Source organism: Micropterus salmoides, unplaced genomic scaffold (assembly GCF_014851395.1).
Source record: "Micropterus salmoides isolate LMB-PRFRI ecotype aquatic unplaced genomic scaffold, ASM1485139v1 Ms_hic_scaffold_11, whole genome shotgun sequence".
NCBI classification, from domain to species: Eukaryota; Metazoa; Chordata; class Actinopteri; order Centrarchiformes; family Centrarchidae; genus Micropterus; species Micropterus salmoides.
In genome coordinates, this window is record NW_024040152.1 from 24998539 (window position 1) to 25026487 (window position 27949).

At 38.0% G+C, this 27949-nt stretch overlaps 1 protein-coding gene across 5 annotated transcripts in view; it reads right to left on the minus strand.

Annotated features, from left to right (window-relative positions):
• The window catches only part of LOC119897915 (CUB and sushi domain-containing protein 3-like), a 253016-nt gene that overhangs the window by 163023 nt on the left and 62044 nt on the right, over positions 1-27949 (minus strand). For all 5 annotated transcript variants that reach the window (XM_038711956.1, XM_038711957.1, XM_038711955.1 and 2 more), the window contains exons 5-14: positions 21331-21571; positions 14182-14294; positions 12886-12963; positions 11250-11337; positions 5948-6072; positions 5361-5482; positions 2137-2240; positions 1698-1810; positions 1192-1374; positions 174-500 (exon numbers count right to left, since the gene is read on the minus strand). In XM_038711956.1, coding sequence (XP_038567884.1) covers positions 174-500; positions 1192-1374; positions 1698-1810; positions 2137-2240; positions 5361-5482; positions 5948-6072; positions 11250-11337; positions 12886-12963; positions 14182-14294; positions 21331-21571 — 1494 coding nt within the window. The remainder of the gene's footprint in view (positions 1-173; positions 501-1191; positions 1375-1697; positions 1811-2136; positions 2241-5360; positions 5483-5947; positions 6073-11249; positions 11338-12885; positions 12964-14181; positions 14295-21330; positions 21572-27949) is intronic.

Below are 27949 nucleotides of genomic sequence, written 5' to 3' on the forward strand. Positions count from 1 at the left end.
TTTTTAAAAAGTGTACAAATTTAAGAGCTCAGACAGTCAGTCCTTATGTTTGCTAAGATACATTCACACTAATCCCTAGTCATGAAAAGAAAATGGTACATGAAATTATTGGGTTATAAATGCTGTACTATGATATGATACATTTGAATTAACTATATCAAACAGTCCCTTACTGCTATAGGTGATGTTGAACCCCCGCCCAGACATAGAGTGATCAGCCTGAAACTCCAGCTGCAGCACGTTGCTGTTGGACGTCAGGTGGGAAGGAACTTCGGCCCCTGAGAAGCGACCTAGTATTGTGGCTCCTGACTGGTCCCCATCTTTGATAGTGAGGAAGTCATAGGGAGGCTCCAGGTCAAAGTCATTGAAGGCTAAGTGGATTCTGGTGCCAGGCTCAGAGATAATCAGCCACACGCAGTTGAGGTTGTTTCCATAGCCCTCTGGGTAGTCAGGAGACAACACTGTCCCCATGGGAGCGGTAAAGTTGGAGAAACAGGGGACTGGGTGACAGAGGGGGTGAAATATATAAGTAATGATTAAAAAACTTAAATATCCCAGGGGAGGCAATTTGTTTTACAGCAACTTTCACTGGTCACATGACAATCGCGGATTCTGCAATGACACGATCGGGTGCAAAGTTCAGTACAGAACAATGTCAGTACTGTATAATTAGCTCAGCATCAGGAGACAGCACTGCTCCCATGGGTGTTGAGCAGTCAGAGAAACATGAAACTGTAAGGATATGGATGGTGCAGTTTGGAGTTTGTGTACAAAAATACAGACATCCAGCAATATAGGCAGACTGGAATACTGCACACTGTCCCAGTGGACACAGAAACTAGAAGAAGACTAGATTTTTGTTATGGATATGGGTTGGGTATTGTGAAACTGGTGAAACTCACTAGAGGGGTTTAGGTCTTCCTCAGAAAGGACACTGCGTATTTATGTAGCATAACAGTATTTACCCTACTTTCTTCTCTTTCAAATCAACCCCAAATAACAAGTCAACCACATGCTATGAATTTCCCCATTATAGATTACGTATATTGCCGTTTACACACAATGCACTGCATGGTCATTTAAAAACACTGTAATTAATCCTCCAATAGCCTAGTGTCATTGTGAACTTTCCAAACGCATAAGTAATTGCTTCATTTGCTGTCATAAATAAAAAGCATGTATTGGACTCACATATGCAGATGGGGATATTAGCCGACCACTGATTGTTGTTCTGGCAGGTTATCATCCTCTCCCCAATGAGCTCGAATCCAAACTGGCATTCAAAGCGCAGAATATCTCCATTTAAAAAGCCACTACCTTCTTGGTAGCCATACAGCGGTGTACCAGGGTCACCACAACTCTCTTTGTCAATTTCTGTGGTTGAGGGGAGGAGAGGAGGAAAGAGGGATACAAAGAGGGGAATGGGGGGAAAGTAAAGAATTAAATCAAGCCATGTACTTTGAGGTACTTTTTTCCCCTGTAACATTATCTATAAAGGTCCAGGTGAAAACTCTGAGAGCCCGGTTAAGGAAGCATTTCTTTGAGGGAAAGACAGGACAGAGTGAGAGACAGGCAGATAGACAGATAGAAGGACAGAAAGGCGGGCAGGAAAATTGACTCATTGCTTTACTGAAGAAAACAGTCACAGACATGAATGCAGACAGTGAGAGATGATATCAGCTCTAATGTCTGTGTACCTTTATAGTTGATCTTAAAGCCGATCGAGCCCACACTCTCATCAGATTGGAGATGAAGCCACATCTGATGGGACATGCTGACAATCAGGTCTGGGACGAAGCTTCCAGTCAGGCTGCAGATAGGGCAACAAAAGAAAGCTACTATGGTAACCCACTTCTCAAACATCATCACTCAGTGTTATTTTAAAAATTTCCAAAGCTGAAACAAAAAGACTATGTACTATGTAAATTATATACTGTTGCATCACAGTAATTATAAGGCAGTACAAAGTTTGTTGCAACAAAGCAAGCCCTTATTATAATGGTGCTATCTCTGTATGTTGTAGCTTCACAACATTATCTAACAAAATGTAGATATAACCAACGTGCAACATATTTGACTGCATAAGCAATATTATAGTACAATATACATCCATGAAGTATTTTATGTAGTACTTACACTTGTATTATTGTTTTAGAATCACCTACTTCCCCTCCATCTCCGATTGTTAGCGAATCGTACCCAATTTCTAGGTCAAACTCTTCAAAGTTGATCTGAATAACCTGTAATAAAATATAAGTCACTTTTATAATCTGTCATTTGACAAGTGTCAACATGCAGCATGGCAGTGCTTATGCATGAGCAGTTGTAAGATTTAGAAACAATACCATGTCTGTCAAAGTAGACTGCTTATAGTTGGTGTACATATCATGTTGACAATTTGTCTTTCAGCAATATTTTATAGACTTTAATGAACTACAAAGCTCAAAGCCCCAACATCTGCCCTTGAATACCATTATCTTTCCACTCAACTGTGCCCAACTGGTTCAAATTTACTGTCTCCACCTTATTCATGGTATTAATTTATATAAGCCAAACCCTCTCAATGTGATGAGCAGTTATTCCAAATGAATCTCAAGTTTTATTACCAAATAACCCACCATCTCATTTATATGAAATTCATAAGATGGCTGCTCATTTCTGTGTTTCTGCAGACAGCTAAACTGAAAGAGGCAAGCCTATGTAGATAAAAGCCTACGTAATGTCTTATACATTTTTGCAAGCCGACAGCAACATGTTTGATCAAACAATGCTGTAAAAACCTAAGACTTCCTCCAGTCTTATAATTCAGATGGCTGCATAATATCGCCTTTTGGCTTGTACTTTTATGAATTATGCACTACCTCAAAAAATCAAATCAACAATGGCATCAAGATAAATTGGAAGGCAAACATAAAACTCAGCTCACATCAAATTTTTGACCGTTTATAGACATATAGCGCTTGTCCAGGCCATATACCCCCACAAACAAAGGACACCACAAACATCCTTCAAAGCAATATAGAAACTGACAGCAGCATCTCTTCACTTTACTTTAGAGCACAAATCAAATACTAACAACCAATCATGGCAAGGCAAATTTAAGAGTCCATAATTTTTAATTGCCTGTCTGCATTCACCCACGAGACATCTTTGTCAGCTGTCACTGGTGTATCTTTTTTTTCCCCCTTAACAAATGTACATATCATAAAAGATGACATATTAACTGATTGCACTAGCAAGAGCTGCTTACACTAATAATAATCATGTAAAATTGAGACTATTACAGAGACAGTATAAAATAAAGCCACATTATCTCAGCCTACACTTTGTCTACATGGATTAGTGATGGAAAGAAAGGATGTTGTAATGACATGAGTGTCACATCTGCTGATGACAAACATATGACAGCTGCTTGCTCATCCTAAGCATCCCTTTCTCTGGCCATGGGGAGGACAGTGCCTGCAAAATATCCATGCATAACAGCCTATTACAATGCACGCATAAGCATAATTACCATAATAACACTAATGGACCAAGTTTCAGTGCCAAGTCAGGAGCTTGTTTGCCTAACAGAGGGCACGGTGGCACAAAGCTATGGTACTTGCCAGTCCTAGTGAGTTCTGAATGAGTGCTAGTTGGTTAGTTATTGTTTATTAGCAGGATACCACTTAGTTGATGCCCCTGTATGTATGACTCACTGGAATACCAATAGAGAGCCAGATTTGATGTGGGAGTGCAGTAATGACCATTAGGAAAACAGCTTTGACCTCTTCACTGGGGAAGAGCTGGTCCCATTCAATCTTTATTTCTCTCCATTTCTGTTACTCCAAATGAATGAAGCAAATCGCTCAATTGCAGACAGCCACGGTCAAAATGGTGGTCTAGTGAGAACTGAAAAGCAATCCGTGACTTCTATGTACATTAATGAGGGACAGTTACAATGAACCTAAGTCAAAATACATGCATATTCTATATAACCTTTTAACACCTTGTCCTTGGATTGTAGATGCATACACAAATACGTATCCAGGAAGGGGATGCCTTGACAAATGCCCTACAGTGCAGGAAGGAGAGAGTTTTCTGATGTAGGGATTTATTTATTTTTTATATATAAAGAATATATAAATAAATATGACCACATTACTCCTATTTTAGCTTCATTACACTGGCTCCCAGTACGTTTTAGAATTGACTTTAAAATTCTATTGATCACTTTTATAGCTCTTCATGGCCTGTCGCCTTGTTATATTTCTAACCTTTTAGTCCCATACGCACCAGCACGTACCTTGAGATCCTCGGGCAGAGGTCTGTTGTCTGTTCCAGAGTCTTGACTGAAAACTAAAGGGGACAGAGCGTTTGCTGTCAGGGCCCCGAGGCTCTGGAACAGCCTGCCCGAGGAAATCAGGTCGGCTGAAACATACTTTTATAGGAGAGCCTTTCCCGATCTTATTTGACTTTATTTTATCCCTTTTATTTTATTCTATTTTACTAATTTAATATTTATCTTAAACGTGTATTTTAGTCTTTTCAATGTTTTCATGCTTTTATCTTGTATTGTTTTTGTATTATTGTCTTTACACTTGTTAAAGCACTTTGTAACTTGTTTTTGAAAAGTGCTCTACAAATAAAGATTATTATTATATTATGATAGATAGATAGATAGATAGATATAGAGCTGGCATAAATTGACTCTTTACACCAAAAAACTATGTTTGAATCGTTACAATACTGCATATAGCCACAACACTGAAAAAAAAAAGTTTGGTGCACTTAGTTGACATCAATACTCTTACACAAATCTTTTTCAAATATCGTGTTTCTACCATAAATTTCTAAGAGGCATAAATTGACTCTTTACGCCATTTTAAGCCACTTTATCTTTTATCTTTGTCGTTTTTAACTATATATTTTAACCAGCTGAAGGATTTTATTATTATATAAGTTATCAGAGAAACAAATGAGCAATGTTAGAAGCAGCTGCTAGGGCTCGCAGCATCCAGTGTCCGCCGAACGGCGTTGGAGAAACAGTGATTTCTAACATGAAACTGCTTTATTCAGTGCTTCTACCGGTTTGTTTTGGGGGATAATTCAGTGCGAAAAATCTCTGCGAAAAATCTCCTGAACAATAAACACTAAAGGAATCCTGGCTGCAATGAAGTCAGTTGTGGTGCGCAAAAGTTGTACTGTTGTACTAGTGACTGTGTGTTTTGTTAGTGAAGATGGGAATAATGATTAGGGATCCAAAGGCCTGTTATTGTTGGGTCCTCACACGACAACAGTTGTGGTAGGTTTTCATTAGACTTGGTCAAAGAGTAAGAATACTATGAACTCAAAGAAAACCCCCGACTCTATTGTACTACCTTGTTTGGATCGCTGGCCGTGATGATCCACACACACTGGGAGTTACTTTCATACTGAATAGGGAAGTTAGGAGATGTAAAAGTTCCAGAAGGTCCCTGTAGGTTTGACCCACATGTTTTCACTGCAATACAATAAAAAGAAATAAGCCTGAAGACGCAGACAATTCAAAATATCCCAGATCATTTAAAAAATATATATATACATATATACAGCACACATAGAATAATAATCATCACTACAAAACCTAAAAGTCAGTCCTATGAACGTTAAATTCACAATTAATATGCTCAGAAAGCAGAGCAATAACTCCTGCATTGTAATTTGACAGAAAGGTAATATATTGTTTGCACAAGTAGAGAGAAGGTCTATTAGCTGCTTTTCCATTAATCAAATTCTAAAAGGTGCTCCAGGTATTATGAAACAGAAAAACCGGCAGCGCATTTTGGAATGGCAAAGTAGAGTGCTGCAGCAGAGGCTTTCATACATAATTAACAAAAATGAACTTTCCTCTATCTGCATAGAGCCTATATCCAGAGGCACTGCCTTAATCAAACTGTTTTATTAGCTCTTCAGGAGCCTCGCTCACCCTTGCAGACGGGTCTGTGGTCGCTCCAAGCAGCGAAGACTTCGGCTACGCGCTGGCAGGTAATCGTTTTTGAACCCTGCAGCACATGGTCTTCATCACAGGTAAATTGAGCAGTTGCTCCAATGCTGAGAAGATAACATAACAATGACTTCTGATAAAATATCAAATTCATATTTTGGTAGCACTTTTTAATAACTACACACTATAAAGCATTAGTTAAGCATTAGTAAATAAGGAATTCATCATTTATAAAGCATTGTTCATACATTAATACACATTAGTAAGTCATTCATAAATACAGTTAAATGTTTTATTCTTTATTATCTACACACCATGAAGCAGTTGTTAAGTATTAGTACATTTTTAATTCATCATTTATAAACCATTGTTCTTACGTTAATACACATTAGTAAGTCATTTATAAACAGTTATACATTATTCTTTATTAAGCTCATCTATAATGTGCTTAATAATTGTATTTTCATACTTTATACATGATCGGTTCACTATTTATAAATGAAGTATTATTTTAATGACAAACCATTTATGTATGAGTTGTTAATGGTTCATAAGATCATTTGGAAAGTTTAAGAAAATCATTACATAACTGCCTGTTTTTTGATACTTTCCCACGAAAGAGTATAAAGAATCTCAGCATAACTCGTAAATCTACCAGTGGCAAAGCCCAAAGGATGCTAGACTACCGGAAAGATGCCCCAGCTAACTGTACTGGGTAAAAACCTCACCGTTTATCACAAGTATTTTCTCTCTAAAGTAAGGACTATCTAGGCCATACAAAACATTACAAATGAGACTGAAAAAAGTCTCAGTTAGGCTACTTAATCTCAGCTTTATTACGGCCTGGGTTAACACCTTAACACCTCTTTAGTGTAGTTTTTGGACGTCTCGGCGGTCAAGTTAGCAACAATAAATATGAAACGTCCAGTTATGCTTTCAAACTAAAACTAGTGAATAACGTTTTGAAACCGAACGTTACTTCTGTTCCATACGCAACCGAAGAAAAAAACTCAATATTGACTTTGTGGTTAACACAGGAAAAAAGTGAAAGTATGGTTTCTGGTCAAGCCGCCCTTCTCAACCATGTCTCCTCCTTACCATAGACTGTAGCCCACATAAAAAAAATACGGGCCTTAAAGCAGCGCTATTTTGACCCTTGGCGCATCCAGTAGTCTCTGCCGTGTGCGCTCACTTTAGGGTTTGGCTGCAGCCTGGAGCCTCCCGTCTACATTTCAAAATAAAAGCTCGCGTATTGTTCCCTATTTCTACCTCGTTCTTCGGTGTTTTGAACTGATCAATTAAGACTGTCGTGCTAATGATAATGCTATTCCAGCAATCTGGTAGAAAGATTGTTTTGTGTCAAAATGGAAAAAAAGTGTGAGAGTCAAGGGTGAGTTCATTCATGCAATCAATTAAAAACATATAAATATATAATATATATATTTGGCCATACATTTCTGGGTGTTATTGTTGTGTCCCTGATGTTAACCTATGTGATGAAACCTGCGATGAATTTAACACTTTAAACTGCTACAGCGTTTCAATTAGACATTTGTTAGCGAATATTAGCTCAACACTAACTTGTTACCTATAGCAATTTATGATAACAGACTTTAGTGGTTTCTTTCTTTGATTTTACCTAAGGAATACATCAGTGTCTTTTAAAAAAACAACTGTGCTGAGTATGCTTGTTGCTAACAAAAAAGACTGAAACAAAAACAAATCTAAACACTGTATGAGAGCAGATCAAGAGTATGATTTTGTTCTGTTTTTCTTATAAACACAGGGTACGTTGGAAGAGGTGACCCTGGATCCTGCAGCAATTTCTGCCAATGTGCGGGAGGACAGTGCTAATGAAGAACAAAATAATAAACATGTTGTACTATCTCCAAGACTCGTTTTTGTTTATATATTCTATATTGTTTCCACACTTAATAGGGAAATCGCTGGAAATACAATTGCTTATTCTATTCTATTCGTGTGTTGTTTAGTTGGCACATACACAGGATAAGCAGCAGATATTTTATTAAGTATTTTATCCATTCGCATGATTGCCGTAACTATTCAGTTCAAAAACACCAAAGTAGGACGTGAGTTTTTATTTTGCACCGTAGAAACTTGCGGAAGGCACCAGGCGAGAGGGCACGAGACTGGAGGCTCCAGGCTGCAGCCATACAGTCTTGCACTTTGGCGCCAGACCGCACCGAGGAAGAACAGAGAGAAGCAGGCTAAGACGCAGTTGGAAAAACGCGATCACACGGGCCCAGAAGCGGGTCTTAAGTGTGAAGACACCATCACTCGGGATTTTTGAATGCCGTCATTTGCCGAAGGAGTTTTTCCCCCCTGGAGACTCCGGTGAGTAAAGTTTGTAACCTTCAGCAGAGCTAAAAGTGCAGCGTGATGCAGCTTAAATGGGCGGGTTAAAACCATATTACTGTAAGTTAAAGCAGTTGGAGGATGTTGTGAACGCGATGTCGTGAACTGTTCAACAGTATTTTGTTGTGTCCTGGTTTCAAACTAATCTCTGGAGGTACTTTTGGATGTGTAAGCAAATGTAGTACCTACAGAGGTATTTTTATTTACAGTATTTATGATAATATGTGTTAAAGATAATTTCCTCGACTAAAATGTGTAACGGTTAAACTCTGTTCAGTATTTTTTGGTTGTAATTTAATGTAATGTAAGAGATGGAGAAATTAAATTAATTCATAGTAACGTTATCAATGTCTTGCTTAAATGTTACCTGGTAAAGTTATAAATCTTTGGTAACGTTATAACAATGTAAAACTTAAGAAGAGTCCCTAGACAAAAGGGTGATGATATTGAGTTTTGACAAACGGGATGAGATCTTATTTGAAAAACATCGACTGTGATGATTTATCTGATTTATTCTGCACTATAAGTGCAAACTGGTTTTTGAGACCCTGGATTGTAACTTAGAGGTCAACTCTTCGCTGGATGCAGATGGCAGCGAGTCCCAGAGATGATGCACCCTGTATGATGAGATCGGACCGCGATCTGACTGACACATCAGATTACAGGACACTGGCAGATAAGAAAGATCCCCCACACGTTCATTATCCTGCCCAGGTAGAGATACAAGTAACTGAAAGACACTGGACACTTTTTTAAATTGTATTTTTTATGAAAGAGTTCTTCTTATTCTGGGGATTGTTTCAAACATGGTTGATGCACTATGAGAGTATTAAAGGCTCTGTAATAAACCTCCCCACTGTTTTTTTTGTAATAAATAATATGTTCTGTATCCCTTTGTGTTGTGTCCATTTTCTTTTTCTGTTCAGAAGATAACTGATTCTTGTGTGTCACAATATCATCTGTAAATGCTTTGTAAGGCATAGATAGTCCTCACTTTAGATGAGCTCACACAATGTACTTACTAACAACTAGTAAATGCTTTGTAACTACCTGAATTAATCATGAAATACTTTATTAACAAATGTTTAGAGAATATCTATCTATTTTTATCTAATTGGTGTCTTTCAATAGACCATCCAAGCAACCTTTTGCTAGTCCAATCACAGCAGATCTCTGGAGTTTTCATGAGGAGTTCAGAGAAACAGTACCAGGCCTGTAACGGTGAGGCTTTTACCCAGTAAAGTTAGTAGCATCCTTTGGGCTTTGCCACTGGTAGATTTACGAGTTATGCTGAGGTTGTTTATACTCAGGCAGTTATGTAATGATTTTCTTAAACTTTCCAAATGATCTTATGAACCATTAACAACTCACACATAAATGGTTTGTCATTAAAATAATACTTCATTTATAAATAGTGAACCGATCATGTATAAAGTAAGAAAATACAATTATTAAGCACATTATAGATGAGCTTATTAATAAAGAATAATGTATAACTATGTTTATAAATGACTTGTGTATTAATGTAAGAACAATGGTTTATAAATGATGAATTAAAAATGTACTAATACTTAACTGCTTCATATTGTGTAGATAAAGAATAAAACATTATAACTGTGTTTATGAATTATTACTAATGTGTATTAACGTATGAATAATGCTTTATAAATGATGAATTTCTTATTTACTAATGCTTAACTAATGCTTTAAAGTGTGTAGTTATTATAAAGTGCTACCCATATTTTTTCCCCCCATCATTCATTGCAGCTTTGCATTGCTCAGTGCAGCAATATATCAAATTCAGTGGACCTAATAAGAAACAATGATGCATAATGCAGTGAGCATTTTTTGCAAATAAACCTCACTTGTGTTCATATGTAAATGCTAGACATAAAATATATTCCAAATTAGATCTAATAGAGTCAAGTGGAGAGTGATCTTAGACACAGGAGGGTATTTATTTACGTGAAAAAAGAAACATGCACTCAGTTGTGCAGGGACCTGAGCGCGGGCATAAAGGTACAAAATGTCTGCACTAAAATATCTAGACCTATGTTATATATGTTGACGAGTTGTGTACTTACATTATTCCAAATGTTTCCAAAAATGTTCAAACACAGAAATACGTAATTTTTTTCAAGGTAACGGTGCATTTTATTTGGTCGCCTGTCACAGATTTCATATGCCCATCACCCCTTTTAGTTGCAATAACCTCCATAGAAACATGAGATACGTCAGAGACTGAGGAAGGAAGTCTGTGAACGTGACTAAATGTAACGTGAATAAAACTTTAATACATTACCTTGTCTGTGAACATGATTTCTCCCTGATTCATGTCAAATAGATTTCCATTGGCAATGGCAGTTGTTCACAAATGAAGACTATAATTGCCTTAATTGCATACTGTGTGTTTAACTGTTGCAGTTGGCCAAATCTTAAGATCCAACTGGTTCATTTTTAGAACTAGAGAAGGTTTCTAAAGCTGTAAGAGTTCACTATGTAGCATTCTGTACACTGTATAAGAATAAATTGTAATCAAAGACTGCTACATGTTTAAGTAAATTGTCTGTAATGGGTCTGGTTCATGAAAAGAAAATAGACTGTATTGTACAATGTTCGCAAAAAGATTTCCATGACAAGTCCATGACTCTGGTAAATAGATCAAACACTACGTGATATGTGATTCTAATATAACAAAGTTCCAAAACTGATGCAGGTTGACATAACAAGATTAGAAACTGGGATGCACACACAGATTTTGTTGACTTAATAGAATGTGACAGTTACACTTGGAACATGCTGCATGTCATACTGCTGAAATTGGATGCAGAGCATGTTGTCCCGCTACTTAACTCCCCTCTGCACAAATCTGAGCTCCGCCGCTTCAGCTGCTGCAGCACCAACTCACCTGAAGTCGGAGCCGGTTCGTTTGCCATTCTCAGGCTCCCCTGGGTCAGGGCAGTAATTAGACACCTGTTTGATTCCTCCTTCATTCACTGAGTGAGAAAGAGAAGGACCAAGAACGTTGTGAGAGAGACACTTTAATTTTCAAAGCACCGTACGTTCTTAAAAAAAAAACAAAAAAAACACTGCAGTGAAAAGCACTTGAATAGTAGCTAACTCTGTCTGAATGTTCACTGGTTATGTTTGGCAACAGCATTTGGTTCCATGAATCACGTAGTTAGACAAATCGACCTCATCTCTCAATGTCAGAGACTTTCAACTGCCAGTTATTTGGCAGCACTGTTGTGAATACACACTCATGTTTTGTGATATCAGAGTGAGTGCCAAGGGTAAATGCACCTCTCTTACCTGAGCTAGACAAAAAAGAAGGAAATATATCTGTGCTCAACAGGGACTAAGAAGATTAAATAACCTTCAACTATCAATTGCCTAAAAAAAGCCTTTTAGATATGGTTTCATATAGAGTATGGCCTTTACTATGGTAGGAATGTAGAGAGGTGGCTTGGGAATAGGAAAATAGTTGAGTGTTTTTCTGTGTTCTAACTTTTAACAAGCTCATCTCCCCCTCACATTATGATCTGTAAATCAAAGACCGCATGCACTGGAAATGAAATTCATGAAATATGTAGTATAGTAATTATCGTTAAGGTTTGTTGTAATATTAGCAATAAGACATCACCCCACACACACAAAGACCCTTCCATTTTAATGTGAGACACTCTACCAGCATGTGTTTTCTTCGTTGACTTCTTTCAGGAAGTTCATTAGCTTTGAAGTTAATTGTTGAGGGTTATATTACAGTTATATTACGGTTCAATAATATGCAATGAATCCACACGCCATATGAAGCGTCTCTTCGTAGTCTTTTAAATGATATACAGTATTCTCTCGTAGAAAAGATTACAGCCCTCTGCATTAATTATCTCTCCATGCAATACCGAATCTATGACACATAAGGTAATAAAGATTACAACCTGTTATCATTTAAGTGTTTAGTGCACTGTGGAGTTAGAGGGAATTGTGTTCTAGATTTATGTTAATGACAGAGATCCGCAAGCAATTAGAATATATTTGCTTCAGTCTGAAGTGTACACAAATCATCTGACAAGTGAGTGGTCACTCAACCTTGACGGCTGTGTGTGTAGATCACACAGTGCATGAACATAAGTCAATCTGAGGTATTGCTTAAATAGTACAGAATGAAGGAGGGGATTTTGGCCGACTGAAAATGATCAAATTTAACATTTTGCTGCACTACATACATACATACATATATATATATATATATATATATATATATATATATATATATATATATATATAAAACTAGGCCTGATCTAACTGAGTTAATTTCTGTCAGGACAGAGAAGTCCAAGACAGCAGGGGAAATAGGTCATCAGAAAGAAAGAGACTGCACTTCTGCAAAATCTAGTACTGTAGCTTAATTCCTTCACCAAATGATGCAGCAAAATAAAAGAGACAAGAATGAAACAAAGACCCAGAACGCAAGCCCTACATAAACAAACAAACAAACAAAAAAAACAATGAAAACAGTTGCATAAGAAAAATAAAAGACTTACTCAAAGACAGTTTGTTAGTGTTGTCCTTTCCTGGTAATAATTTTACCCCTCTGGATTTAAGCTCTCCAGAGCTTTTCACTGGTCGAGAGCAATAGAAAGAGTTCATTAGATAAAAGAAGTTACAGTATTAGATGTGAGAAGATACAGTACAAGTGTTTCTTTCTCTGGATAATACTTGGTCCTACGAAGAACATCAAAATGTAATTGCTACTGGTGTGCTTTTACAAAAGAAATTAGTCCTAAGGCTCTGATGCATTCCTAAAGATAGCCCTGGCAATTTTATAAAACTTATATTGGTTTCTCATGTTTGTTTGTTCATATAACTCGGACATAATGAACAGTGGATGGAAATTGATTAGTCAGAGCAGATTTAATGGTTTTAGCTTATTGAGGGGAAATACCACGCAGAATCAAAGAGCAGCCCAAGGCCTGCACTGCTACATCTTAAGGCAGTCTAATTAAACACAGCAGGGGCCAGATTGCACACAAAAGCCAGGTGATGCAAGTGGCTCCCATCATTTTGAAGTTTAAACAGAATAACCAAAAGCAATGAATGTTGTTTTAAGCAAAAACAAGGCTATTTGAATTTGAAAACAAACTGAGACAAAGGCTCTCCTCTGAACGACACTGTAGGTCAACTTGTTAATTCAACCTGTGATGAACACAATTAGGATGTGAATCTATTTAGTGATAAGGATTGTTATTTGCTCAGGAGTGTACTGTGCAACAAAACCCTCTCAGTGCCTGTCTTTGCTTAAAAAAATATTTGCCCTTTACATCATAAATAACAAATACATTTTAAACATTGCTTTAACGCACAACAATGCACTGCAATAGATGAGATATGCAATGCAGTTGATTTCCAATAAGTTGCCTCGCATGCATGTTACTGAATATGTTTATAGAGATGTTTATGGTAAAGTTGCAGGGTTCATATCTGGCTTGGAGCCTTTACGGTATACCCTATTATATGCAGCACATATACATATGCCAAAGAACAATGTCAGGGTAATGGATTATTGAGCTGCCAGAGCTGAGTTTTTATAAGGGGCAAAGTATGTACAGTATTTATCTCTCAGATTTTTGATTAACAAGGTCCTTTGAAGTCAGTGGTTTGGAGCAGAAAAAGCCTTCATGCCCTCTACAGAGGGGGTATTAATCAAACTGTTTAATATTCAGTTAACAAAGATCAAAAACATGTTTTGTAATTACAGTGTGTTATTTCTATGATGATACCTTTTTATTCAAGTAGGGGGCCATCTATTTCGATGTGCAAATGAAGTAATCATGTCTTACCTTGATACTGAGCCCTGAAGCCTTTGTGGCGGTGGTTGCTCTCTGTCACAAAATGCAGCCGTAACCAGTTTTTGTTGCTGATGATGGGTGCTGGAATATTCATTCCAGTTAGCCTGGGAGTAAAGAAATAAAAATATTTAATTCAACTCTGTAGCTTTCTGGTCACTAGCATCCTTGTTTCGCCATAATCACCTAAAAAAGGAAAAACAGACAATTGAGTAAAATGACACCATGATTAAAAACCTTGGAGAAACGACTTCACAAGAATTAAAAGGTGAGAAAATAAACCAACTAAAGACATGGACTCTATCCATTTCCACAGTGTGTCAGGCATGGAAAGAAAATAGTGCCCTTAATAAAGACCAGGTTCTAAAACCTGGGGGGGGGGCACGTTACTTTGATCCAGCAGGTTTGCTTGTTTGCGTGTGTGGGATGGGAATGGGAAAACAAATAGTAACAGAAAGAAAAAGTGTGTTTTACCTATGTGCAGACATGTCTATGTATGTGCAGTTGCATTTGTCGAAACTTTTGTCTCACTGCCTGTGTATGTTATTTAGATCAGAACTTTTATTCAGTGTGTGGTCGCAGCATCAGGGACACTCTATAATCATAGAGATTTAAAGCTGCCAGGGGCCTTCTCATTTGTCTAACTGACCAGCTCTGGCTTTTTTCAATTTCCTTGCAATCCTTGCGCTGCATCCTGTCATACCTCAGTCGATTACGCACAGTGCCAGTCTAACTATTAAACAGAGGAGGGACAGGCTGAAAAAGAGCATGGTACAGTTGAGCGCCGTGTTCCCAAATTGGCTCAGTGGAAAAAAACAAAACAATGTGTAACTTATTCATTTGTCTGTGTGTATGTGCCCCCAATCTGTGCACCTCGTTATTGTGTGTGCAGTCCTATGGTGTAGTCATGTTTAAGGTTTGTTTTTCTGTGTAATTTCTTTGGCATTTACTGCAGAGCCACCTAAGGGGCAGACACAAAAAGCAAAATGAAAGCAATGAAAGCGGCAGTGAGAGAAAGAGAAAGAGACAGTGAGTGATGAGGAAAAACAAAGGAGGAGGTGACTTTTTCCTTGGGTGGCCATTGCAGATATAAGAAATACATTAGTAGGTCTACTTGGCACTTGATTCCTCCTTACACCACTGGTTGCTTAAATTTTAACTTGACTAGACTGTTGCCTGTTTTATTTTCAATTGATCAGCAAAATAAATGTGATGTTAAAATACTGATTTTTTTAATCCCAATGATCCATTACAAGGGGAGATGATGGCAGTTAAAAGGTAATTGATTTTCACACAAAGTCGACCTTTTCTCTCATTGCGTCATTGATAAAATGCTAATGACACCAATATACGAGCAGAATGGAAAAGAGCAGCCTTCAGGTAGCTGAACTATTTAGAGGAAACTACCTCCATGTTTCCTGTAGTGGAAGCTGCAAATTATCACAAGATTTCTGTTAAAAGTCTAAAAGAAAATGGATTGTGACAATAAAGCTGTACCCATCCAGAAGTTGCACAGATGCTTCGAGCAGCACAGGAGTGATGTTACAAATTTAAGACCAGTGGAGGTGAATATACTGTTGCCACAATGGCAAAGTATGGCAGGGGAAGTGAAACATGCTCTGCCATCAACAGTAAATAAAAGCTTAATGACACCTTACAGAGGACTTACTTCAATGAGCATATTTGTATATATCTGCAGTAAACCATTCTATTAATTTATACAATAACAGTCTGCATCAAAAATCTCACTGCTGTATAAAGCAATGCGAGTACAAAGTGAAAATATATATAATATATTGTGATACCATTTCAGGGACGCCTAGTTTGCACAGAGGAAATACACTCCCTCACCACTCCTCCAGCTGCTGTGCTCCCAGTAAGGGCAGATGCCCTAATGAACACAAATGTGCTCATAGGCTGGAAGCTGGCAGAGAAGGAAGACTTGTAGCACCTGATGTGACCTGAGAAAATGATGACTTCATGCCAAAATGTCCTCATGCTTCCTTTGATGAAGATATTTAATGTTGTATGTAACTGAGCACTGATACAGTATCATGTCAGGGAATATGTTCTATCACTCTTGTTTCTCAAGTTGTCCTTATTTGTCCAGATTGTGATATAATATTTAACAGCAGCCATTAATGGTTATGCAAAATAATTTAGGTCCACTTCCCAAAACCTCTACGCTCGTCAGTGGTACTCGTCCAATGTAACTGCCATGAAAACAAATAAATTACTTGAGGAAAGTGGGCTGCCCAGTCTCCTTAAAACAGATAAGAACAAGTGAGTGTGGTCTGCTGTTTACTTATTGCATCTCCTCCAGTGCATATTGAGTGACAAAAGATGAGAAAGTCCAATTGGAAAAATGGATTACTCACATAATGCACTGCCATTCTATCTCTGCAGACTCACTCAGGCTGTCTATTTGTTCCTTCATAGATATACAATATGGCTTTTTGGAGATTGCTTCTTGGCATGAGTGCAGTGTTTTTGTGTGCTTGGTTTTAGCATGCTTCATATCATCAATTTGGGGTGTCTAAAGGATTAATGGTAGATTCTGACATAGGTTTGCAAGGCACATTAGGGAGTTTTCATGACGTTCCCTGAGTAAAATAGGCTTTATTTGATTGGACGAGGGGTTCAAGGGAGCATGGCAATGTCATCAAAATACCAACATAACGAGTCCCAATGTGCACATACTGTGGCCAAATGTGGCCTTGAGGCCAGAGTGATAAGTTGAAATCTCTGGTGTCTCTACTTAGTTTCACAGAGAGGCAGGTTAGAAGTAGGTGCAGCCCAGATAATGAGGGATCAATTTACATTTGTCAAAAAAGATAGAGCCAGGTGATTTTGTCTTTTCCTCCCACACACATTCTATAAAATCTGACAAGAGGGAGTAATTGTAAGAATATTTAATGCGATAAAGAAGTCTATGCTTAGTTAGTCCCTCACCAGAGACGAACGTATACACCTTGGTGCCTGTCTGCCATGTAGACTGCCTTCTGAGAACAATGAGCCAGTCACTGCATAAGTAGCTCCTTACATTAATTGCCCTGGTGGAATACCTTGGTCAATTGTCAATTCAAATTCTTCAATTAACATTGCTTCCCAGTCTGACCACATCAGAGGATAGCTTTTGGAGACATTTTGATAGGTTATATTTTTCCTGGAAAGATCAATAACAAATCCAAGAAAGACGAAATTGAATCTAGTACACATGGTAATTTAACCAAAGTTTGTCATTTAGCTGCAGGGTACCTCTTACTCTCAACCCGTTTTGAATTTTGTAATCTTCCTCTGACAGCCATTTAGCCACTCTTTTGGAATAGGATTGTTCATATTCAGTGAACCGATTGGTCTGCGAAGTAGCAATCTTTTCCAAAGCCTAGGATTTCTTAGTATGTTTACAGAATGCTGAGTTAATGTTACAGTAGGTAAGCAAATAATCTGCAAAGACTCTGGATGGATAGGAAGGTAGAAAATATGGTAGACATGAAGAGAAAAGTATGAAAAATATAAAACAGAACAGTTCATACTATATAAGGAAAAAAGTATATCTAATATCCACAAAGCCTTTCAGGTTTAATGTTCTGTGTCCAGATTTGAAATAATGACTGACGTGTAATCTAGTGCTTGTTGTTTTTGCCCTTTGTGAACAGCGCTGTACAATCACATTAAAGGTCAGACGAATAACAAAGAATTGTTTTCCTTGGTCTAGCCAGAGTCCACTGTTGGCTTTTGTCAAAGGGAAACACAGATTATTTTTGTCTACTTTAACAGTGATTGATGTGTAGCATCACATCAACCTTCCCCAGCATGACAGCAATAGAATCAATAAACTCATTTAAGGGGTCTTCAATTGATAATAGGATAAAAGCCGCTAAGAGGTGTCAGCAAAACATATTTCTTGCCCTATTGCCTCATTTTGTGTACTTTTTGTACTATTAACTATCAGGAATTGGTTTTAAGTATTAGTCATCATATTTCATCCACTTTCAGCATATTGACTGGAAAGATTGAGCAGTTCAAAATGCTACTACATTTTCCATTTTATAACTATTTATGTTAAATATCCATATATTTTCAATAATTAAATGTGTGCAATTTATGTGTTAATTGCATTAATTATGTTAAGAATCAATTTCTGCAAATTGTTCCGTCTTGTGAATTTATTTTGCAATTTTTATTCTCTAGCATCGAAGTTAATTATTTTTTCAGGGATCAAGGTTTCTTAATTTGCAACTCATTTCTGGCATTCATATTTTTACTCATGTTTATCACTTCATAAGAATCTGCAATACCACAGGTTGAGAGAGGATAACAAGTTAAGTTGGGTCATGCTTTAAGCCTATTTGCCTGAATAAGGCTAAGAGGAGATGTTAAATCTGGCTGACTTTGAGGTTCCAGGCTGTCAATCATCGTTAAGCAGCTCTAAACCTCAAGGGTAAATTGACAGTTTGCTTGTCTCTGCCTGCAGCTGGTGCTATAAGTTAGGATGCTTAAAAGTTTAGCTGTCCAATGGCCTTGTATGCCGTCAGAGATACTCATAAAAAGAGAGCGAGTGAGAGCAATGAATTTTATGGGCATGTGAGAATTGCTCGCACTGAATTGCGTTTGTTTGCTTGTCTGTTTGTTTACCTGGCCAAGTTGAAGCCATCTCTCTAAAATTCTGGCCCCACAACACTCAAGTTCGCTGGGTCCCATTTGGATTGTAGGCCTTAAAACGAGAACTCTGCCTGACAGCCTCTGACATTTGGTGATATACAATAACATCATTTTGGGAGTTTTAAAGCGCTCAAGTGATGCATGCTGACCACTCACCACAAACATAAGCAAAAAGGTCCCATAAATAAAGGCACTGCTCGTTTAATTGTTTTACCTGATAAATAAACACAGTATGTGTCTTTATTAGGGAGCAGCATAAACCGTTTATGCTCATTACCAGGTGTCCCTGGTCAGACACAAGGTGTAGCGACAAGCGGGTATTAATAATAAAAAATGTGTTAACATGTGATAAAATAATTGTTGGCATTAATTAATTAAATGCGTTAACACGATAATAACGCTTTAACGTGCCCAGCCCTAGTCTTTATAGCCTCTCACTGGACAGCAGAATAAGTTGGCGGAGCTACCAGTCCTTGGAAGTGGCGCCCAATAGCAGACAATGTCTGAACAATTTGTCTGATATACTGATTTTTCTAAAAAATACAATTTCTCACTCCATGGCATGGTCTTAAAACATCAATACAAAAGTACAGCTTGCTTAAATTCATTAATGTGACCCGAAGATAAGGTAATGGATAGAATAGTATAAGAAACCCTGCTGTACAGGAGATGGAGTATTCGCTGAATGCATCCAATATGTATTGCATGTTTGATGCCATTGATTTTGAAAGATAAGAGGCATTTCTCCAAAAATGTTTGTTTGTCTATGTCATTACCTAGTTTAGAGTTTTTATTTAGAGATTTATTTTGGTTTAATACAACCCATTAAATCTGTAATTCATAAATGGTTTAAAATGTTATAAATGTGACATAAGAAGTGCTAAAAAATGCATTGTTTAATTTGAGTTACATTTATAGATGCTCGTAATTTGAAGTCAAGTATCCATTTTCTTTCCTCATCTGTAGGTCTACAGTTTCCGTCATTATTAGAAGACCGACAACAGTCTCTCCAACGTGTGAAGATATTTTGTGACCTGAGGAATAAATGAATAAAACTAAATAGAAGTAAAGTTTATGTAAATAATTAACCACTTAAAACCATTCCCGAAACAACAAATTCTGAAAAAGAGAGAGGCATTTGTCGGTGGGAGACTTGATTTTAGGTCAATGTTTTTTGAGGAAGGAGGATTACCTGATGGTCTGTCAAAACAAATCAGCGTCATCCCACATCAGCTCCCTGTCACACTCTCTTTAGCTACGTCAACATACAATACTTAGCAGTCATCACCACACTCAGAGCACCTCTCCTTTTGACTCTGTGTCTCTCACTGACACAGTGTCTGCCGCTCTCTCTCCCTCTGACTCCAGATGACAACTCTCAGGGACAACAAAGCACATAACTCAGTGATTGATTAGAGTTTCTTTCAGGCAATTATAACTAATGCCCAGCAGGATCACATAAACCTGGCGGATGCTTCCATTCACACACAGAAAATAGAAGAGATGGATAACCATAACCTCAAAGTTGGGGGTCAAACCTATTTCATTGTTTCAGTTGTGAGTGACTTCTATATCAAAGAGCCATGAAGTGTCGGATGGTTGCTTTTAAAACAAAACTCTGTCGAAGACCTGTAATTCATGTGCACTTTAATTTGAATTATGACACAGGCAATCATGTGCCCTCTCTGTGAATTGATTTAATTCAATCAGAACCACACAACTAAAATGTTTTCTGCACGCAGCTGTCCATGGAAATTCATTAAAAGGTACATTTGCATGCCACTCAGCTGGCTTTTCTTCTTAAGTTTCCAATACATGCATCTGACTTTAAAGTGCTGCTTCTATAAAATATTACATGGCCATCCTGACCATATACACCTCAGATAGGTAGATAAATTATATTACTGAACCAAATGTAATCTTATTTTTGTATTATAACCTCTTTGTTAGAGTTCATTATATTAACTACTACAACTTCCTGTTCATTTCTGTAATTTCCTCTTTTCAACCTACAGCTCTTTATTGCACCCCCAGCCATCTAAGCAATGTTTCGCCTATGCTAACATTTTCGAGGTCTGGGTTTGGAACTGCAACTGTGGGCATGTAAGGCCTATTGAAACATTTATGTATATTTATGTATAAAGTGATATTGGGCTACACAAATAAACATCACTTTACTAGTTAATTTACTGGAACCTTCCCTTGTCGATTAAAAAAAAACTGAGGCCTAGCAATCTGGATTGCAAAACTAACTTTCTGGCCTACATTCAGTTTGGCAGCCCTGTTTTCTAACAGAAAATAGGCCATGATTTAACAGTTCAACTATAGCACTCAAAACATTTTTCTTGAGAGATTGTCTCAGATTATTTTTCTCCAATCAATACATGAGTCAGAAATATTTAAGGAAACCAACCTTGCATCCTCAATTATACATTCTCATCTCTTCAAAACTTCACTCTACCTCACAGCTCAACTCACCAGATAGTTGATGGTTCAGATCCCTCTACTTCCAGATAGTCAGACTTCTCCTCCATCTGAAATTCAGTGAAAACCAGGGAGATGGTGTCCCCTGGGTCTGCCAGGATGGTCCACTTACACTCCCCGCTGCTGCCCAGGCCTCCAGCACCTCCACCAGCGCCAGGGGAGTCACCGCTGGGGAAATCGAAGCTGGAGATGAGCCCGCTGGTACCCCTAAGGGTGCCACCGCATGTGTCCTCCGCTGTCAGTCACCAAAAAGAAAGGCAGGGTAGGGGGATGAGGGGAGGACAGACACATGGTTTCTGGGTTATTTCAGAGCTAGTGCTCAAAGTTCAACATGGGAAAAAAAGTGGCCTCAGGCATAAAATATCTGTCCACTCAAATAAATGCAAACCAGAGAAAGACCACTGTGGAAGCTGATGCTAGAGCTGCGCAGGCCATTTAAACACATCATTACCAGCCATTGTCATTATTGTTTTTACAATTATTGTTTTGAAATATGTTTGTGTGTGTGTGTGTGTGTGTGTGTGTGTGTGTGTGTGTGTGTGTGTGTATCTGTATGTGTGTGCGCCCCATCAGGTCCGACGTCTAAAGCTGGAACTACCACAGAGGCGATCTGAGATCTTGACAGATTTTTTCAACACAATAGCATCACAACCATGCAAGATGCAGTCGCGTACCGAGCACTGATGACGACGGAGAACCCATAGGTCAAAACATCAACATGTTGACAGGCGTCGCGGCTGGTGTGATCTCATCACAAGATGGTCTATAGTTTTGTTTTACATACATTCACAGGTTGTCAAGTCCATTATCAACAGCTAATTCCAGCGCAACTGTGGGAATACTAACAATATGAAGTAAGACTAAAAAGGTTGCTTGAGCATTCAGTGACAACAGGCAGAACTTTTTACCAATAAATATTGTACTACTTCTGATACTGTTTCCTCCAGCGCAGTTTTTACAAGGCAGGAAAGGTCATCACTATGTATTTAGTGCTTTTCTTTCTTTCCTCCCATCTTGTTTGCTCCCTCCATTTAGGAGTCAGTAATTCCTCATTGTGTCCGCCAAGCCCCCTAATGTTTCAGGAAACAAACAAATGGTGATGAACAGGGCTTATAATGCTGTGAAATTGTATATTTTCTTAATGTGGGGAGCATGGCACGTCAGTTGAATGTTAATGCACTCTACCATAACAGTGGCTTGCTCTCTTTCACTCCACGTCCCTTTTCGCCCCTCTCACCCACCCTTTCTCATCTCTCCATCCATTCCTCTCCTTTGAGCCCTCTCAGATCTTTCTACTATTACTCACCACCCTCCCCTCTATCTCTGTATCCGTTTTTTCTCCCTAAAGAATTCTAATGATGGCAGGGCTTTCACAGTTTTCAGATCATTTAAGACTAATATGTGACACTCAGCTGTGCCAGCTGAAACCTTTGATGGCTCAGCGCTCCACTCAGGGCTGTCAGAGCTGCCAGCCTTAGAACATTCCTGTATGCTGCATTACACGATTGGTCAAGGAACAAGGAAGCGGGTGTATGAAATACAAAAGAAGATAAAGAAAAAAAGAGGAGAAGACGGTAGAGTACGGAGTGCTAGTTGGCTTGGTCCATGTCCTATGACACATTAACTGAAGCACAGCAATTGATCAAAGTCTTTCTAGGAAGGGCAGGGATAGCATTGATGTTGTGAGACATCAGTGATGTCCACACATATGATTCATATCAAGGACAGGCTCATTTGTAGACTACACCAAGGGCAGGATTTCATTTATTGAATGCATGCAGACCTTTAACAACAAAAGCATGTGGAGTAATGATTTGTTTCTAGTTTAAATCATCTTATTCACTACCATATAACACAAATCCTGAGTGACAAACTGTATGTCCCTTCAATGCATTTAAGATGACATTCCAAAGAGTGCCCAGCAGATTTGTAGAGCAATTGGCTATAGGCTGAAATTAAAATGATCTTTAAGTGCTGCGAGTCGGACCAAAGAAGCCATATCACTTTTTTTACCTTGTTGACAGACAGAAGGGCAGCATGAAGGATCCTCATGGCCATCAAGGCAAAGAACGCAAGAAAGAAGCGTTACATAATGAGAGGGAGTCAAGTGATGTAGAGGAGAGAGAAAAAATAATAGGGAGAAAGAAAAGAGACAAGTGAAGCGAATCAAGAGCAAAAGAAAAAAGACAAAGGAATACAGAAAAGACTGATGTCAGGAATGTCAATGGAGTTGCAGTTTGCAGATCAAATGGCTACAATAATCCATTATGTTGAGTGTCCTAATGAATTCAATATTAAATGGCATCAAATAAGTATAAAAATTTTGGTGAGAGTTGAAACTTGATCCAATGATTATGAGTACGTGCACCTGTCAAAACACAATTCAATCACAAATCAATTCTACCTTTTATAGCATCCTAAAGTAAAATAAATAAATAAATAAAATCATGTCAGCTCTTCATAAGACAACTGTTCAAAAGTCAAGTAATTATTTTCTTATGTTGATTCTTCAGAAACTATGGCCATGACCAGGGTGCGATTTGCAGGGGGATGCGGGGAATTCCCCCCTTTCTGGTTTATATATCCCTGCCTCTGCTGAATAATACTTATGGACTGGATACAGCAACACCCCGTGTTTTGTTTACAATGTCAGCAAAAGAGAGAACAGAATATTTCCCCTGTGATTTTGGTCCTAACAATAGAAATATTTTTAATAAATCTTCTTTTAAAGGTGCTAACATAAAAACCTGAATGAGTTGGAATTTGGCAGCCTAAGGCAGCAACCTTAATGGTGCATCTCTGTCGCCATCACACAACAAAAAAGAGTGACGTATTATAAATTTAAATATGTTAACAGTGTGGGGAGATGTTCACATTTCAGAAATTGAAATACTGTGTAAAAAGTTCCAGAAGTGTGTGACAAAAGGGACAATTACATTTTAACACATTCAGTTGATCAGTTACACCTAGGTCAGCTAAAACTAATAGAGTCTAAGTAAAGATCAGACAGATACAACAGCCCCTCAGTAAGTCCACACAGAAAGGCCAGAGAAACCATGGTTTGAACCCACAACTTTCTTGCTGTGAGGCAACAGCACTATCCACTGCACCACCACACCATCTGTGGGCAATATTGCGATTTGCAATTCGATTATAATGGAACAAATGGTCCTATGAATCTACTTGCTTGATTATCAAGGAAAATGCACAAAATACTGACATTTTGAAACATATATTTCTCAACTTAAACAAGGTTAAACAATATTTATAACAATAACTACCAAAACAGATGTAAAACGGAACAAGGGGAGTGTGTTGCTCTACAAAGGAGGTAGCTAGAATGAGCAAATATTGGCACACTGGCATCCTGGCTCTGACTAAGTCTCTCTGTCTCTGTCACAGAGCAACCAGAGCACTGGCATTTCTCTCGTTGCTCCGGTGAGGAGTCCGACTATGTTTTGAACGATTAGCGGCGGGGCTGGGAGGGGGGACAGTAGAATGTTGTCTTAAAAGTTAGGGGTACACTGCTCATGAATAATTTTTCTGACTGCACATAGGCCTTTCTGTTTTAAGAGGCACATGGGAGAGCCCAGTGTGGGTATGGACAATGAGCAGACTGCAGCGCACGAAGAGAAGAAAGTGTCACACACACACACACACTTTGTTTTATTAAATCACACCCGTTTTGTGGTTATATAATCGCACATGACGACATCGCATTTGCGATTGCGATTAGATTAATTGTGCAGCCCTAATGCTCTCTCACTAGATAATGACAAGTCAGCCACGTTTACCAAATAAAGACAAGGCAGTGAACTGTAATGCTAATATAAGTATTGTAAATTAAAATGTATACATAACAATATTTAAACATTAAAATACTTAATAATGAAGTGTTTATCACTCCTAACTCATGTTTTTGTCTCATTCCATCAAAACCCAATCACAAAACACAACATCTGATCATTTTTGTTTGCCTTGCTCACAGGCAACATTAAAACATCACCTGAAACTTGACTATCCTTCAGTTAGCTGGATTTGGTATTTGGCTTTTGTATTTGGATCACCACCAAAGATGATGGAAGTTAAGTGAAAAAACAGTGCCAGTACAAAGAACCTGTCTGAGTGACTGTCAACAATGTTTTATTAATAAATCCATCTGTGTCAGTCAGTGTTTTATTTGAACCAGCTAGAAAGGCTTCTGAAAGCTAATGTTGGGTCAGTAAATGCCAGGGCTGCTCAGGCTAGTGTAGCTGCAGCCATACTATTTTGTGAGAAAGAAGATGATCTTTCTCAAAAGACAAACTACTTTTTTTCCTTATTACTATTATTTTATAGCTGAATCATCATCCAAGTAAAATAGACAATGCACTCCATACTGGTTATGTATGATGATAGCTTTAACGTGGGCACTGTACATCAGTGGCGTTTTTTCCCCAGAAGCCGAGGGAAGCCAGGCTTCCCTTGTTTTTATCAGACTATCATTTCAATAACACAACACAATGTTTATAGTTTCAATAAATCTTATAAACTGTTGCAGAGTTTTTAGTTATAATAAATAGTTTTACTAAACTACCACTACAGCTGCAATTTAACATTAAATCTGACAGAAGACCAACGCCAAAACTGGAGCTGGCCTGGAGAGGAAAAAGGGGTTTTGGACATTCAATGAGGAAAACTATATTTGTACAGAGTGGCTATAGCTGGTAGCGCCAAACTTCAACTGACTGTTGTTGCGGAAGACGAAAAGCCAATGGGAAATTCTATAACTTGGTTATTGACCACATCGCTACCATGAAAGACAGGAGAATGCCCTTCCTTTTCAAATAGGGTGAGTGAAATGACACCTCCTCTCTCTGAACTTAACTGAACTGCAGCTATGTGTGCGATTTTTGATGTGGTTATATTGTTTGTTTTGCTTTGCTTGCCTGGATTTAGCTGCTGAATGAATAGTCAGTTGAAGTAACCTTATTGTTTTTACTGGGGTTGTGTACGTCTATGAGTACCACAGACAGCACCTGCCACAGGGCACTGGGCCAGGTTAAGCTACCTGAATAATTGTCTATACTCGGGTACTCGGTTGTTAGTCTTCAGTGATGTTATGTTATGAACATTTGGCCAAGCATTAGTATGCAGAAGTATGTAGGCCTATTTGATACATGCGTCTTCTGATTGAGCTTGTGAATGCTTCTTTTATTCCTAACCTGCACCATAAGCAGCAGGCTATGTATGCTATTTGGAGTGAGAGAGAGAGACTGAGTGATTGAGAGCGAGAGAGCGTACGTCCCGGTAAATGCAACTTTCAGCGTGCGTATTGATAGACAGTGCGCATCTTTAAAGTTTGATAAAATTTTGTGTAAAATTATACCCTGCATTGTAATAGTACAATGCATTAGATAATTGCCCTCCAAAAAAGGACATCCCCTCTCACTTGGCTTCCACAAAAAATTACCCCACGCCACTGCTGTACATAGGAATGTTTCTTCTGCTAAGTGAACGTCCAGCAGACCAAATAACGGTGGACTTGTTACTGATTTCAACAGTCAACAATACATTGAGTTTCTGGGGCTTCATCTGAAATCCTTCACCATTTACTAGATAGTTTAATATGTAGTGTAATGTCTGTTTGTTGTAGCAGTGTACTGTACCTGCCATATGGAACAGTAAATGAGTGAACAATTTTGGATACAGGTTATATGCAATAGAAAAACATGCCAGCCAATGTGACCGCAAGTAACCACATACATCAGCAAAACAAAACCTCTCATTAACACAAATTAAGTCTAACAGGGCAGATTCAAAACAGCAGCTATGATTTCTGTATGACTAATCCAACTTTATCGATAAATTGGTGGGCTGAAAATTATTAGCAGCCATGAAAAAAAGCATGAACGTCTGATGAGGTAATTTAATGACATTTTACAACTAAATTCATTGTAGTATTCAAACTCATGTTAACCATTAAAACTAGATGGACTAATCTTACTTGAAATACAGGGGTTGAGCTTTAGAGACTTATGAATATGTAGTAAGCATTTTTATAAACTCACTTAGAACACGGATATTGATTTGTATTACAGTGCCACATAAAAACAGTAATTGTAAAAGCCAAAAATATTGACTACATGTATTTATGATGTATAATGTCGCATACTACATCAACATGAGTATCCCATTTTAAGGATGAGCTTGAACTTCAATGATCCCTTTGTGGACACTGGGTAATTTCACTCAAACACACTGATGCACTCTACCTTTGTAATAGGTCCGGTCGCAGAGGCAAGCAGTAAATGGATTATAGTCTAAAGCAACAGATTTTTCAACAGCTGGCAAGAAATAATAGTAGAATAGCCATTAGAACCATACAGATGTATTATAGAAGCTCAATTTGCAATAATCAGGAGAAAAATACAGTCAAAAAAAAAAAAAAGATAATGTATAACCCCAGGTCTTTCAACTATAAACGCTTCTTCAAACTCTCCTTCAGTGCTCTGGATGCATTGGAAGCTGTAACTGAATTGCATGTACTTAGAGAATAAGATGTCCACTTTTTCATATTGTTAAATATTAAAGAAATATAACTAGCACAATTATCAAATAATCTGCAGGGCAT